The sequence below is a fragment of the Nicrophorus vespilloides genome, unplaced genomic scaffold, assembly GCF_001412225.1.
Source record: "Nicrophorus vespilloides isolate i.1.1-1 unplaced genomic scaffold, Nicve_v1.0, whole genome shotgun sequence".
NCBI lineage: Eukaryota > Metazoa > Arthropoda > Insecta > Coleoptera > Silphidae > Nicrophorus > Nicrophorus vespilloides.
The window spans coordinates 17,254-33,176 of NW_017099220.1; the positions used below are offsets into that span (position 1 = coordinate 17,254).

General features: G+C 32.0%; 1 protein-coding gene across 3 annotated transcripts in view; it reads left to right on the plus strand.

Moving 5' to 3' along the window:
- The first annotated feature begins 13,120 nt into the window (after positions 1-13,120).
- The window catches only part of LOC108564215 (lachesin-like), a 106,813-nt gene continuing 104,010 nt past the window's right edge, over positions 13,121-15,923 (plus strand). For all 3 annotated transcript variants that reach the window (XM_017923174.1, XM_017923176.1, XM_017923175.1), the window contains exon 1: positions 13,121-13,346. In XM_017923174.1, the coding sequence (XP_017778663.1) occupies positions 13,208-13,346 (139 nt within the window). In that variant the 5' untranslated portion in view covers positions 13,121-13,207. The remainder of the gene's footprint in view (positions 13,347-15,923) is intronic.

Sequence of the window (15,923 nt, forward strand, 5' to 3'; positions counted from 1 at the left end):
TCTCTATATAGAGTATATATATATTGAAAAGATAGAAAGAGAGAGAGTTATGGCAGGGAAACTTACACAGAAGTTTTCTTATTGCGGTATTTGATCTGAAAATTCCGTGTCGGCTGGGAACTGGATTTGGTGATTGAAGCCGGAAATTGGAAAGCTGGCAACGAGAAAAAAAGGCTGGATGTGGATGGAGTATATATGTATATGTATGTATCTATATATATATAAAGATATGTATATATGCAGTAAGAGTTCAGTTAACGTACATAAAATGTGCACAAATAGGGGTACTTGAAACGAATGTACGTTAATTCAGTGAATCTGCATTTATATTTATATGCATTTACCCACCAAAATGCATTTTTTTTAAGACAAAGGTATTAGATGTTCGTACGTACGTACACTTTATCGACATTTAACATGATTCTCTCTAACAAGGTTTAATAACCTGAGTTTCAATAGAAATAGTAATCGTGTACGTTATATCAAACGTACATTAAAATAATGTTCGTTAAGTGCGTGTTGACTGTATATAAATAACACTCATTCATTAAATGACGACCTGATGGATGGCTCTAGTGTTTAGTATGCTTGGTTGAGTACATCCCAATCGGATCATCCCCAAATTGTTCCCCGATAACAGTGGCACCCCCATTCGAATTATTATGCATCGGTCGCAGGGCGCGTTATTAATCGGCGGTGCACGTCCTACGCCTAGCATTACTCCCCCTGCCTTTGGGCAACCTCTGCGATTCCCGAGCTTCTGACACTTAACTGTCTCTCGTAAATCTCGCAACGAGAGGGAAACTTGTAACAAAAAAAAATATAAGAGAAGCGACTGGAATAATGGTATTATCCTTAACCTGGAGCTGGTGGATTAACTACAAACCGGGCGAAGCTGAAGACTTCCAAAAACGGTCGTCCAGATTATAAACGGCTATAAACATGATTAACTGAACTATCAAAGATACTCTGTGGATTTGTTTGAAGATTCATTTAAAGCCTTTTAGTGTTCACAATCTGTTGGATTGTAAATGTAAATATCCTAAAATATATTGCTTTTACTTTAGTTAAATATAATAATATTTTTTTTGTTTTGAAATTTATACTGTTAATCTTATAATGAAAAATCATATGGGAAACAATAATTGAACAAGCACATAATGACAATAGAATTCCTAGTTATAATTAGTTAAAAGTATGAAAATCATATTAATAATGCAACAAAATTTGCTATAATGAAATTAGTTTGAAAGATTATCAAGTATAATTATATGAACGTATTAAGAGGAAAAAGTATGATATTATGAACACCGAAATAAAATGAATGTAGGTGGGTTATAAAAGTTTTCGTTGGAAACTTAATTATTTTTCGCCGAAAGGAAAACTGCTAACCAAAACGAATTTAAAACAGTGAGAGAAAATTGCATTCGAGACTGTGGATTATACAGATTTAAGTTGTCTCAGTAAGATGGATCATGCAAACTGGATATACTAACTTATGGAAAAATCGTAATAAACAATTATATTCGACATTTTTTGGGTATTATATTGAAACGTAATAAAACATTTAGTAAATTGATACTTTTAAATGAAATAATTACTTGTATTGAGTATAAATAACCATGTGGACAATTATGGACAAAAGGTTTCATTGATGTTAAGATCATACATAAATCAAATAAATTTGTTTTTAGGTGAACAAAATATCTATGGACAAGAAGTCTTTATTATTTAGGAAAATTTGCATAATTTACATGTAATACTTTAAATTTTAATTTGTTGAATTATTGACATTAATTTTATTGCATGCTGTATAAAATGTGTCCAAAATGAAACATTTGACCTCTAATACCATTTACTGCTTGTCACGTGACTGGATTTTATGTCACGCTACAATAATCTTATTATCAATTTTCTGCTTCACATCATTTTTATTCGAGTTCCAACTGTACATGGAATAGTAATATCTCCTTTATAATCATGTTTTTATTGTTTTATTCTATTGTATTTTTAATGATTACTGGTTTACATTAATAAATAAAATTTTAAGTTCATTAACAAAAAAAAAACATCATAAAATGTTTGTTGTACAACAAAATGTAATGAGTATTTTAAATAGATACAACAGTCGGTAATTGTTTTGCGCTCGGTTTGTTCAATTTGGTGGTGTCCAAAGTGGTGAGGTCAGCGCGAAATTAGAAAGTTTAGTGGAGGTAGTTATGGCCAACGCATGTGCAGTAATTGTGAAATAATTAAGGTCATTTTCGTGATTCGGTTAGCGCTCAATATTGAGTGGACGAGAGAGAATCCTCGAACATGAAGTACATATGTATGCGTGTGTCTGTGTATAGATGTGTGTGAAGCTCGGCAATGAATAGAAACAAAATTGAAATTGTGCTCTAAATCAATTTGCATACATTTAAATTAATTGGAAACCAATGGGGATTTCAATCAGGGTACACTAGTGAGATGTGCTTAAGTTTTAATTTGGCGGCAAGTTTCCACCCCTTGCCGTTCCTGTTTTTATTCCGTATTTGCGAATGCGGCGCGGGATTTGTTTATCCGTTCCTTATCCAATTTAATGAAATGCACAGCTGTATCGAAGACGCAAGGCGTGAGGGGGTTGTTGCAGAGGGTTGGAGAGGCAGCCTGCCCAGGATACGAATAAAATATGGTTATGCATTGTACTCCTTGTCGGCAGATTAAGGATAATATAATTTGCAGATTTCCCGGCGAGTTGAGTCGGAGGAAAGTATTGCATTCTAGCGAAATTAATTAAAAACTAAATTTAAAATTCACCCATAAATCTCCGTGTAATTTATCGCTCTTTATTTACCTGCGGCTTGTTTCGCGCAAACAAGAAGTTCGAGGGTCGGCAAAAAAAAAACGAAAATATACATATATAAATGCACAAGGTAAAGAAACATATATATATATAGAAAATAAAAATAAAGAAGAAAAGTAAATCCGAGTATAAATACGTGGAACTTTAGGGGCGAGAAATGTAACAAATAAATATTATTGTATACGCATCTGTCAAGCAATCAGATAATGCGAAAGTTGCGGGGAAAACTTTTTTTCTTTCTTTTATGGTTCTGATGTTGTTTTAGGAGGTGGTATTTTTATTGGCATTCCGAACGCAGAAAGAATTTTAAAACAATTACAATCCGCGAACGCACTTTCTCCGCGGAATAAATATTTATAAGTCGAAACGCACAAAAGGGGTGGGCGAAATATGCGAAAGTTTTTCGGTAACCGAGGTGCATATTTTAAATTTACACCGTGTGGGACAAAAGGTGGGGATAAGCTAAAAGGTAAGGATGAGGCGGGTTGATTTTTTCCTTTTTTTTGTTCGTGAAATTAAAATAAAGAGGAAACGTGTCGAAATGATAAAATGTTATGAATATGATTTGCACTTTGCGCGTCCAATATTTGGGATTAAAATTTTCTCATTTTCTTCTTGACATGAACTGAAATTGATCAAAGCCGCCGATACGTACGATTCACGGAATTTTTCGCACCGAATTTTCATGCTTGTTATGCATGACGTTAGTCTTTCAGTTCGTTCCATAATAATGCAAATGTAGTGTATAGGCACGAGGGGTGAGATGGTGATGGTGGTTTGAGGAGGCGCGGGAACGGCGAGAGATGCTTCCAGCGATAAGGACCTTCCCCAAGGTGGCCGGAATTTAATATAAATTTTATAAACACTAACTGTCTCACGCAAAAATTGGAACATGACAATGAATATTTTAAAAAATAATTACCACCTACCACTATCCGATCTGTTTAACCCACTTTTGTTTACATTTCACTTTTAATATATAACTTCGAGCACGCGCCTTTCCGGAATTTCCCTATTAAAATTTTGATCCTTAATCCATTCAGGATATTTACCAAACCCGTTTTATAATCAAACACACATCACCACAATCATACAACATACAATATCTAAAATAATACAGCATTAATTCAACAAATAAATATCTGCAACCTATTTTTTTATTAATTTTGATTGCATCTTTATGTATACATACAATTATAGTAATATTTGTACTTTAAACAAATTTTAATACTAAATTCAACATTTATCGTTACTCGCGTTGCGTCTGAGAAACTTCGTTAAATATAACGTTAGTAATTGATTTATATAAATATATAATTGATTAGATTCAGGATGGTATTAAGACTTGCGTCTCACAGACGCAAAAACTACAGACTTGACAAGTTTGTAACTTTTCTAATAAATATTAATTAGTTGTACTAAATAATTTGAGTACATTTTTATTTGTCCTATAATACCAGTACAGATTTAAATAACAAAAATACTATTTTTTTTAAATGTATTATTTATAATTTTTAAATTTAAAAAAATGTTTAGATTTGTACAATGATATTTATTTTTATTTACTTTTTGTATTGTAAAATATTTTTAATTTTTTTAAAAATAAAATAATGAAAGACAGGTAATTACAAATATTTTCATTAATTTACAATTAACAAGAATTGCCTTAAATTTCTGCTCAAGGTGATTAGTATTTTCTTATAAATCCATCGATTTGCTCATATTTCATCCACAAAGTAATCAACCCTTTGGAAGTTTTTTAACGTGTTCTTCAGGCGGAAGCTACGACAATCAACTTGTATCAAGAAACATCAAAGGATGGTCGAACGTGCGCGTGCTCTCATTAAACTTAGCTAAGCCTTCAAGTGCAAACATATCAGAGGAAATAAAATGTTGATTATTCTCTGCCAATCAACTGTAATTATGTGATATAACAAAAAATTGATTGAGATAATTTTCAAATTTATAATACAAATAGCTAAGTATAAATTTGTAATTAAAATGTATTATTTTAATTGACTTGTTATTTTTTGCATTGGATTTCTATGCTGTAGCGAAAACTAATCAAAACTAAAGTAAAGTTAATTTTTATTCGCCGAGTTAAATAAAGTTGTTGTTTTTTAATGGAATGAGGGCAGTTCTGTGTGCCATATATATTTTTTTTAGTTCCATCTTGTTTTGTGTTTTGTTTGTACAAACTTGGGGGGTGGGTAGGGTTTTTAGGCGAGAGCACGTATCGAGGGGAAATAATGAATTAATCACCGGGAGTAAGGCATCAAAGTGAAATTATGTTATAGATGGAAACAAAAGGCAATAAGTTAAAAAGTGAGGGGGTGGTTTGCCCGTTGGACGTCTAAAGCGAACTGACGTTGCTAATTTATATTAATGGGGGTATCTAATGTCCGATATCAGTCTGAAAGGATCGCACTGTTTATCCAGCCATCAACCGCCGGACGCGTGTAATAATGAGTTCCTCGTGATTACCGGCGCATCCACCGCAAAGCCCAAATCCATATCCAAAGGCGACGGCTTTTAACCACCCACCTACCAGCCAACCCCAACCTCCAGACCTATCCAATATTGTATAATACAATGCCTTCAATCCTCGATATTCTTAATACAAGGTTTCTAACAACGTAACAGATACATATCTGACATCTGATACTTCACAATGGCCATGCACAGAATCTTGCATAAGCACAGTTTATTTGAGATAATTGGGCGGGCATATCCGTAAATGCACAGTGTTAAATAGATTTTTAATATTAAAAAATATTTTATTATTATCACAAATATAAATTTGATTGAAATAAATTTTGATTTAGAATTCAATATTAATTTCCGGTAAAATTTATTGTGTTATTTTGAATTGTGAATGGATTAGTATGAATAGCGAAGTGGTGTTTGTTGCATAATCTATTGCAAGCCATCTCCGTTTCAGAGTACACACACAATTACTATGATTCCAGGAAGGTGTGTGTGTGTATATGTCCGTTTTGTATTTCTAGCAATTACTCGGTTAATTTGTACCATGGAAACCTTGGGCAAACAGGAATTCATTAGTGGAAAAGCGTACAGGATGTGGATGAGGAGAACGGAAGTGGAAAGAGGAAAAGGAAGAGAAGGAGAAGAAAAGATAGGAGAGAAAAAAAGAGAATAAATAAAGACACAGCCCCTCGGTGTCTTAAGTGGAAAGCATTTTTATTGCGATGCATGGGCCAAGTGGCCAGCAAACACTCGGAATATATGAGAGCCGTTTCGGCAATCAAATCGGACCCTAGGCCCTGGGGCGATGCGACGAGGAATTAGCCAAAGTTAAGTGCCCATTCGCGTCACGTCGCTGCTCCACGGCAAAATGCACTTATCAGGGATCGAAGATGATCTTGTTTTAGTTCAGTTTTATTTTTTGTTCTCACCTACCAAACCGAGTGATTACTCTTTCTGGATTCGAAAAAAAAAAAAAGCTTTTAGAACGACGAAAAGTCTTTTGTTTAGCAAACTTAAGAGCATTTGGATAAGAACTATGTTATGATCTTAAAGAATTTGTGATTGTTTATTGTCTATATATAAACATTGCAATAAATTTATATTCTTCAGGATAACATCGATATTAGATCTATGCTTTGAACTTTCATATGATCCTAATGATTTTGAATGAAAATATACCTCAATAACAATTGTATTGTTTATTGTTGGTCACATAATGTTATTAAATACTAAAGAAATTTTACTTTTCTCATAAATCGACGTACAAATGAAGATAATTAATATATAATTGTTTTTTTCCAAATAATTTATTGTTATATAAAAGTTGTTTTGATTTATGTGATTCAAAAAGAAATACACATCAAACATAAGAACAATTCAATTATCTTGGCTCAAGGCGATCGAAAGGTGCTTAACGATGGAGCTCTTAATTAGTCCTCCCGAAGGGATGTTTTTTGTGGTTTTGTGGTTTTCGGTTGGGACCAAGTCTCCATCGAATTATTCATTCGAGGGTTGGATTTCTTGTCGGTCTTTGACATGCATACACTTCTGGATTTCAACCACAATATACTCACGCACTCACTCACACACACATAGACGAGGGTGGACGAGCGACCATCGTCATTACCGCAGGTACGCCTCTGCTGCGTCGCGACGACGCTCGAGACGCCTTCGGAATATAAACCACCAAAGCGTAATTAGAACCCCGAGCGCAAACCATAATTACCCGCAACAATTAGTTACGTTATAAAATAGACGTATCCATTTGTTGCCTTCGCTGTTTCTTGACTCTTATTCCTCGAATCTGTACTGCTTTGTTTTTTTTTTTTCATTCTGATTTGCTTCCAACAACTAATCTAAATACATCTCGATCTTAGTGAACGCCACTTAAAATTGCATACACAAATCACAGTTAATTGTAACACAAATACAAAAAAAAATAACTTAATTATATAATAACGAATATTTAAAATATTAATGAAAATATAAATACACACTAATTATTGTTTGACTATAAACAGAAAATATTTATTTAAATTAAAAATAATTGAGACAGAAAACAGACAGAAATTTATTTTTAGAAATTAGTAAAAGATCTTAAAATTGTGTAATGTTCTTATGTAAATGAAGAAAATTTGTATATGGTTTCTTATTATAATAATTAGAGGTGTTAGGTTTCTAAACTCTATTACTGGAATTAGTTAGGACGAAGAGTCTGTAAGAGCTCTCAAAAGATAAACATCATTAATGCTGCGGTCTGGCGTCCATTAGAAAATCGAGTAAGTTGATGAAAACTTCCTGAATGAGTCAAGTATATATATATGAGAATTGAAGCTGATGCAATGTGATTTGCAGTTTGTGATAACCAATAAATATGGTTTTATGATTAATACCAGAAATATGTGTTTCTGATTTATACTCGAAACATGCGTTTAGATCTGATTTATATCCGAAAATCAGATCTAATAGAGACGTCTTTTAAGGGCGCCACTAGAGTTAGGGAACATTTGTATCAATTTGTGTATGGGCGAGGAAATATCGAAAACGTTAATTGCTTGAGTGGTTGGGCCTAATGTTGGATGTTTATGTTGAAACTGTTGTAATTAAGTTAAAGAAGTAGCGATCGATTTGTCAGAGGAGCGTGGATGGTTTGGACCCTTTGGGTGGAGGAGTCGGGACTAGTCTTCTCATCCTTTGGAGTCCCCTATTGTTCGCATTGAAGATATGGTGATAAGGGTTTTGTATGGATAGTAGGAAGAAGTGTGAAATAAGAGTTGACAGTACGGTGGCGGCTCAGTGGATGAGAGTAGACATACGCTGACAGATCATCCCCCGTCCTCTGCCCATGGGACAAAGCCGTGCTCGCACGCCACGACAACCCCATAGACCGAGCCGTACGCTACATTCCAATGAACCCAACCACCTCCGAATGTTAATCTTGAACTATAATAGCTTATGTTCTCGTATGACGTGACAACTTCCCACGCATGCCAATCCACCACCCACCTCCCGTCAACCCGGAACATCCTGCTGCATTCAGGATCCGCTGCAAATCAAACAATCCAACAACTCCTCGACACATAAAGCGCACGACACAAACACAAGTTACAACACGACACGTATAGAAATAAATGATACTAATCACAAATTTACACAAAAACTGGATTTCATCAAAAATCAATTAACATCACTTCCAGACAGAAAACTCCAACATCCTACACCCTTTTTATGTGCCATAAATAAAGTACTTGAAATTTCTATTATTTTTGTACTCCCAAAATTTTAATATAGTATACTTTTGTAGATTTTTTTATGAAATTAATTAAATTGTTATTTTTTTAAGATAATACATATACAATTGTTCTTTTATATTCTAATACATAAAGTTTATATAATGAGAATAAAATTTTCTAATAGTAAATTAATCTGTATTTGTTTTGTTCATAGCATTAACGTAAGTTGAAGTAATTGGTATAAACTGGTAGTAAAGTACATGATCATTTATGTATTATTTCATTTGGCCCAATTCGTTTATCTGATCAATGCCCACCATATTTTGTGGTGCTTTAATCAACACAGAAATTAGCGCATTATTATTGGGGCGTCGAACGAAATGATTATATTTCAATATTTCCCCAGCACCGGAAATTGGATAAAGCTCGTCCCACAATTTCGCATGTTTATCATAGCAAACAGAAAACAAAAATAATAGGAATGCAGAGATAGATAGAGAAGTACATGGGAAATAGTCGAAAATGAGGTACATCAATGTTTGGTAATGCAATGTTGACTTGATTATTTCATTTAACGAACGGGCCCTTTTGTTAACATCACGCTGTGTTTATTTTCAATCTGCACGGATTTACATTCACTGACAAAAATCGTTTCAGATCTGCTACATCGTTTTGAAATGTTGTTTCCATTTTCGTGTATAATTCTTTTGGAGAATTCGGCAAATTGAATCTCGAGGCAAGGGTGAATTATGAGAGAGACCGGAAGTGGCTATAAACACAGCGGATGCAAAATAAAAACGTGCAGTAATGAAATGGAACGAAAGCGAAGTTAATTGGATCAGTGATAGCCCTAGTCAATGATGCATAGCTGCAGCAGAAGTTAACGTCAATAATTTGCTCTTACACTAATGAGATTAAATGGCAATCCACTTACGCTAAATATTCTGTTTAGGGAAGTTAATATCAACTATGTGCAACTTGCATTATAATCTAGAATCACATCTCAATTTTATCCGGAGGTTAAAACTAAAGTAATACTCGAAGATTAACAAAACGATTTCTTTCGTACATTGTGCAACTTGTATTATAATCTAGAACAGTGATTCCCAAAGTGGTCTATATCGACCCCCATTGGTCTATGACAACCTGCAAGTGGTCTACGACAGCGAAAAAGAAATTTGGGGGTCCATGAAATGAATATGAGGGTCCACAATAATGGATCTCAATATACACTAATAGTACCTATTTACTTACATTATACTATCTTATAATATAAAGACATATACATTATTTATAAAAGTACCTATGAAGTAAAAAAAAATTATATATATTTATAAAATTGTGTAAGTTGTAGGATATAGGCATTCGCAATACATTTTGAACTTGTAAAAACCTGGAATATAGTGAATTATGGAATATAGCGAGGAAATTTTTAATTTCCTTTCCATCGTCATAACTAGTGGAAAGGGAGTTCAGTGGTGTTACCAATCTCCTAACAAAAAAAGAAACAGACTGGACATCATTAGCCGAGGAGATTGAAGATTAAACCTTACAAAATTGACGACAAATGTTGATAATTTATCATTAAAGGTCATTAAATCCTTTTCATTAAAAACATTTACTTATTTATTAGTTTATTTTATAGTTTATATAACAGATAAAAAAATTATTTTGTGTAGTTTTAATTTAAATTCAATTAATAAATGTATAAAACCTAACATGTGTTTTTACTTTAAGTTTTTAACACTAAACTTCACTACAGTTAGAAATTTACAAAAAATCAATATCAGGTAAGTAGGGGATCTACTCAAAACCGAAAAACATGGCAAGGGGTCTACGACACAAAAAAGTTTGGGAACCTCTGATCTAGAATAACATCTCAATTTAATCCGGAAGTAAAAACTAAAGTTAGACTCGTTAACTAGGTTAACAAAACGATTCCTATTGGACGTTGTGCAAATTGCATTATAATCTAGAATCACATCTGAATTTTATCCAGTGGTTAAAACTAAAGGTTAACAAAACTATTGCTGTTGGACGTTGTGCAACATGTGTTATAATCTATAATCTCAATTTTATCCGGTGGTTAAAACTGAAGTAAGACTCGAAGGTTAACAAAACGATTCTTGTTGGACGTTTCTGTCTTTTGGCCCGCGGCGACGCTTTACAAAGGTTTATTACTTAACTTCTGTGTTTTAATTTAAGTTTCGCAAATTATGAAATTACGCACGGCCGACATCGTCTCTATGGAAAAGGAGCGAAAAAAAAAACAAGCGAAACGAGGCAGAAAAAATTGGAATATTGTCGAGGATGATGGAAGGCGTGGAGAGACGACTTCCAAGAGTTAATAATAATTCGATGAAGGCTTAATTTTACGTCTGTCTCGTCCATTCAGAACTTACTTTAAAATTATTTTTTAATTTGAAATGTCTATTTTTTTTCTCTGTGTTTTGCATTTTTTTTTTGTTGTTGTTAACAATGATAAAAAAAAATAATATTAATACAAAATATTTATTGAACTGTGATATTTGTAACAGTGTAATTACAATTAATATTTTGAAATATTAAAGTAAGTACAAATCTTATGAAAGAAGTAACTTCTTTATGACAACAGTTGTATGTATTTTTTTTGTTTTATAGAAAAGATTTTTTTAACATGTGTAAACAAAATAAAAGAAGAAATGCAATTGAAGTTTGAACGAAGAGATGCTGTAGTAAAAATCAAGTTCCTCCATTATTGATCCACCTATCCTAGAGGAGGTTAGCTGTCATTAAGGCTGTATTTACTTTGGATACAGCTGATCGGAATAATAATGGCGTACACTTTCCATGCCGTTTTTCCCGGTTCTGTACTTCGAACTCGCGGTGAAGTACTCTAAATTCAGCTACCTCCGAAGACAGGCATATCTTACTTTAAATTATAATATATGGAAAACGCACCGTCAATAGAATACTAATTCTTCACTTCATTTAACATGTCACAAAACCTATGTTTTATATCATTTCCCCTCAATTTTGGATTGGGACAATCATATAAATCCAATCTATTTACTATGTAATATATAAGTAGTATATAAATAGAAAAATGTTATGTAAATTGAATATGAGGATGAAAGTTATTTGTAGGAAATTTAAAGAAAAATTTAAATTAAATTAAGTACTTTGAGAAATATTATTACAAACTTTAATACTTTCATTGTTTAATAAAATTTGCTTTGTTACTTGAATGATAACATGAAAGTTATATCATATATGATTTAATTTAAATTAAGATAATTAATTAAAATTAACATGTGTTTTGTATTTTGTATTATTTGTTATTAAAGAATTTTAAGTACAAAATTATATTAAGATGAATTTTGTTATAAGTTATGTAATAAAATTTGAAAGGTAAACAACGTGTTTTGAGTATTTTACTTAGAGAGGTGATTGTTACTACTAATTACATTAATATTATAAATTATGTTATCAATTACGTAAATAGAGAAATATAAACCTATTTTTTTTAATCTATAAAACTCGTAGAAATTGAGGTTATAAAAATTATATAACATATATAAAATTCAACAAATTTGAATTTTTGTAAATAAATAAAATGTAATGAATTAAATTACAAATATTTTTTTTAAAAATCTATAAAACTCGGAAATTGCAGTAACGAAAATTATATTTTTAATTTAAATTAAATTTGATGAAATACTAACTTTTCATCAAATTTGTTGAACCAATTGTTTTACTTTCTTCCAAAAAGATGTTTTTTTAAGTTTTTAATATAAAAGATTTAAGGTAGTTTGAAGTGCAACTTGTGATGTTATTAAGGTAAGCAAGTTGTAGTTTTTTCTTTGGAAGTATACGTGGGTGTACTTTAAACGTTTCATTATAAGGAGGAGCAGTTCAGGGCTAAAGGTAATGCGGCGTTTAAATGTTTGAGCATAATTAAACTTTTATGAATATTGGCGATGAGAGGCTAATAGAAGGCAAGTTAAATTGTATGAATATGAGCGTCCCGTTAACATATGCAAATTTGCGGGGAAGGGCTCGCACTTAATGAACAAAGATGTAATCTTAGGTTGAAGGTTTAAGACTGCAATGTTGACTGTTCGGAGTGGATTCCGGCGTGGGGATTTACTGATGTTTAAAGTTGACACACTAACACCATATGGTTTGATCACTAAACGTGTGTATGTGAGAGAGATAGACTTTGTCTCTCTTGGTATGCGCGAATATGTGTTAGTGGGAGATTTAATGAGGGGTGGAAAGCTATTTAGGTGAGATGATTGCGGCCGACGGAGGACAGCTTCGTCCTTTTTCGGGATATCCTGAGGTGCGTGAGGTGGCGCCGTCCACCGTCTACCTGTGCTTCAGCAATTCTAATTACATATCTTACATGTTCTAGGCCCACCCATGTAACGTCTTTTGATTTTCCCATTGGTTTATTGGTGTGAGCTTGCGGTTTCCCATTGGTTAGCGTTTCGCGTCAGGTTGGAAAATGCGCGCATGAGTGAAGGTGAATGCGACCGACGCTTTCCCGGCTCCCTCAGTGCACTTTCGGCGCTCGCTAATTCCGGTTGCGACGCTTTATCCGTAGAAACGCGCGTTCCGAGCACGCGACGCGTAAAAAGTTTTCGAAACTTCTTGAAAAATGGCAGGAAAATTCAAGCCGAAGCTCACGTTCAGGATGAGGCTCCGCAATAAGTTGTCCCTTCTTGGTCTGTTCTTGGTGACAGTAAATGCAGTGTTTTCCGGTGAACCTTCAACCGCAACAAACATACCCACTAACGGTGAGTGAACAGTTTTCTAATTATAACTTTATAATATTTTCTTCATTATCTTTCATTATTATTTGTATTTTTTTTTATATATTTTAATTTATTTTGATTTTGTTTCTCAACAGTTTTAATTTTTTTTTTTGAATTTCGCGGTACAAAGCGAGCGCTCCACTACAGATAGAAACACTTGGCGTAGATGGCGAGCTTTGAAAAAGCCAGTGCCAAAGGTATTCCAATCGAATTTAGAATTGTCCTCCATTAAATATTAGACTTTTTTTTTGATCACGAGGAAACTTTATTGGATCGCTTTTTCTATCTCGCTGTTCTTAATAGTCAACGAACAAATGCAATAGATTTAAAAGTTGAGATTTAAATCGAAAACTTTACTTGAAAACAACAATTAAAATATTATTCAAAGACAATTATTAAAGTTAAAAAAAATTAAAAGAAGTCTCTTATATAAATTTAGTTTAAATTGGTGCAAATTGTAAAAATAATAGTTGAATTTTAATAAAATGACAATTACTTGATTTATTTTTTTAAATAAATTTAATAATTAAATGTTATTATTTTTGTTAATTGAAAAATTTTAAAATATAAAATTTTTATATTTCAATCTTGTAAGAAATCTTTCATTAATTTTGTTGGTTTAAGTTAATAAAAAAATTAAAAAGTGAAATAGAAATTTTATTGGAATTAATAATAAAAATTTAAAATATGGACAAAATATTTTAATTTAAAAAAAAAGATGTTAATTTGTTTTAATTTTTAATTTATAATAAGTGAAAAGAATTCAAAAAAAAAAGATGTTAATTTGTTTTAATTTTTAATTTATAATAAGTGAAAAGAAACTCATAAATAATGTAAATTTTTAAGAATAATTATATAATTAATTGTGTAACTTAAATTTTATTAAAAATTAATGAAAAGTAAATATTTGAATCTAAAGGATAGAAAAATATGAAAATTTTGAATTATATTATAAAAATATATGTCTTTTAAATATTTAATATTTTGATTTAATTTCAATATATTTATTATTGAAATTCAATAATAAAATCATGCAGAAAAAAAAATTAATAAAATCTAAAAATAATGTTAAAACATGAAATCCCATTTAGGGATATAAATGTTAATAGGATGGAGAATCCCATTTTCAAGCCAGAACTACTTTTAAATATAATCCCTGTTGAATCTTTCATTTCACTCAAACAAAATATTATAAATATTTGATAGGAATTGATTTGTTTTTGAAAGCAAATTTAATATGCATAAACTGAAACGTGACAATATACAACAGTTCCAATATAAATATAAATAAATATTTCTATTGACAAAGTATTTTCTTAACTCTACTAATGATGTACAGTTTGTTGTGTGTTTTATACACGTTTATTTATTGAAGCAAGATATTTTCTCTGACGTATTCTATTTGATGCTATAATTGGACTGGAAAACTTCCTTGAATGTATATTTTCCTGAACAACTGTTAAACATTTTCCATCCTTTCAATTCCGTCAGATCTTTATAAATCTAAATTTTCTACCTTCAAAATATTACAAATGAAAAAAAAAATTACATTTTTATTACTATTTTTTAACTATCAAAAATTTAAATGGTTGTTTTCAATTTCTTGATTATCAAATTTTAAGTTTAAAAAAAACATTTTTTTTGATTTTCTACTAAATTACTTTCATAACTATTAAATCAATGTGATTACTATAACCTTTGCAATATTATAACAGTGTGGTTTTTGAAATTGGAATTATTTGTTAAGAGTTTCAAGTTGTACCAGCAATGTTCAATGCAGGAGTATAAGTTGGAGATTTGCCAGAACCTAATAACAAGTACATCGGGAAAGCAGCGAATGGTCAAATTCTGAAGGTGCAAAGTGTGGAGTAACGAAAGGACAAAGAAGATGGAAGTGTTTGTGATTTTATTTTGAAGGTGACAGATATATGATTGTTTCTACGTGTTTGGTTGGGCGGACGAGTATTTTCATTCAATTTTCCGGGGAAGTCCCGTTCTTGACTCTCCTCCTCTTGGGTGCTTGGCAAGTCTGCTAACGTTCGTTGCCGTTTGGCGTCGTGCAGAATCGCAAATTCCCAGCATCGAAATGCGTACATGGAATTCGCACTTCGTCTTGCTATGTTTTCTTTTCTTTTATTTTATTTTTCCCTTATCCTTCGTTTCTTTTTCTGTCCCTTCTACTCTTCGAGAACTCCCTTTTTCCTTTCCCACACTTTTCTCCACCACTTGGGCCTTTCTCCATCTTCCATTTTTCCATCTGGGCTTTGCATACGTTAAGGTTGTTATCCCCCAATTTTTTCCTTCGCCGTGCGCCCCCTTGCACAAGTCATGTACCGAACTAAGTAAAATCGTGACTGCTATTGATCATGAATACGTGGATTTCAATTATGTAACGAACGTTTTTCTCCTATCTTCAACGATTTGTTCGGAAATATTTAAGAAATTTAATATGTTTTAAGTTCACATTTATAATAAAAAATCATTAATTCATAAATAAATTCTAATTAGATTTGTTCGAGAACCGAAATTTCCATAAGAATGAATGAAAAATGGATATAA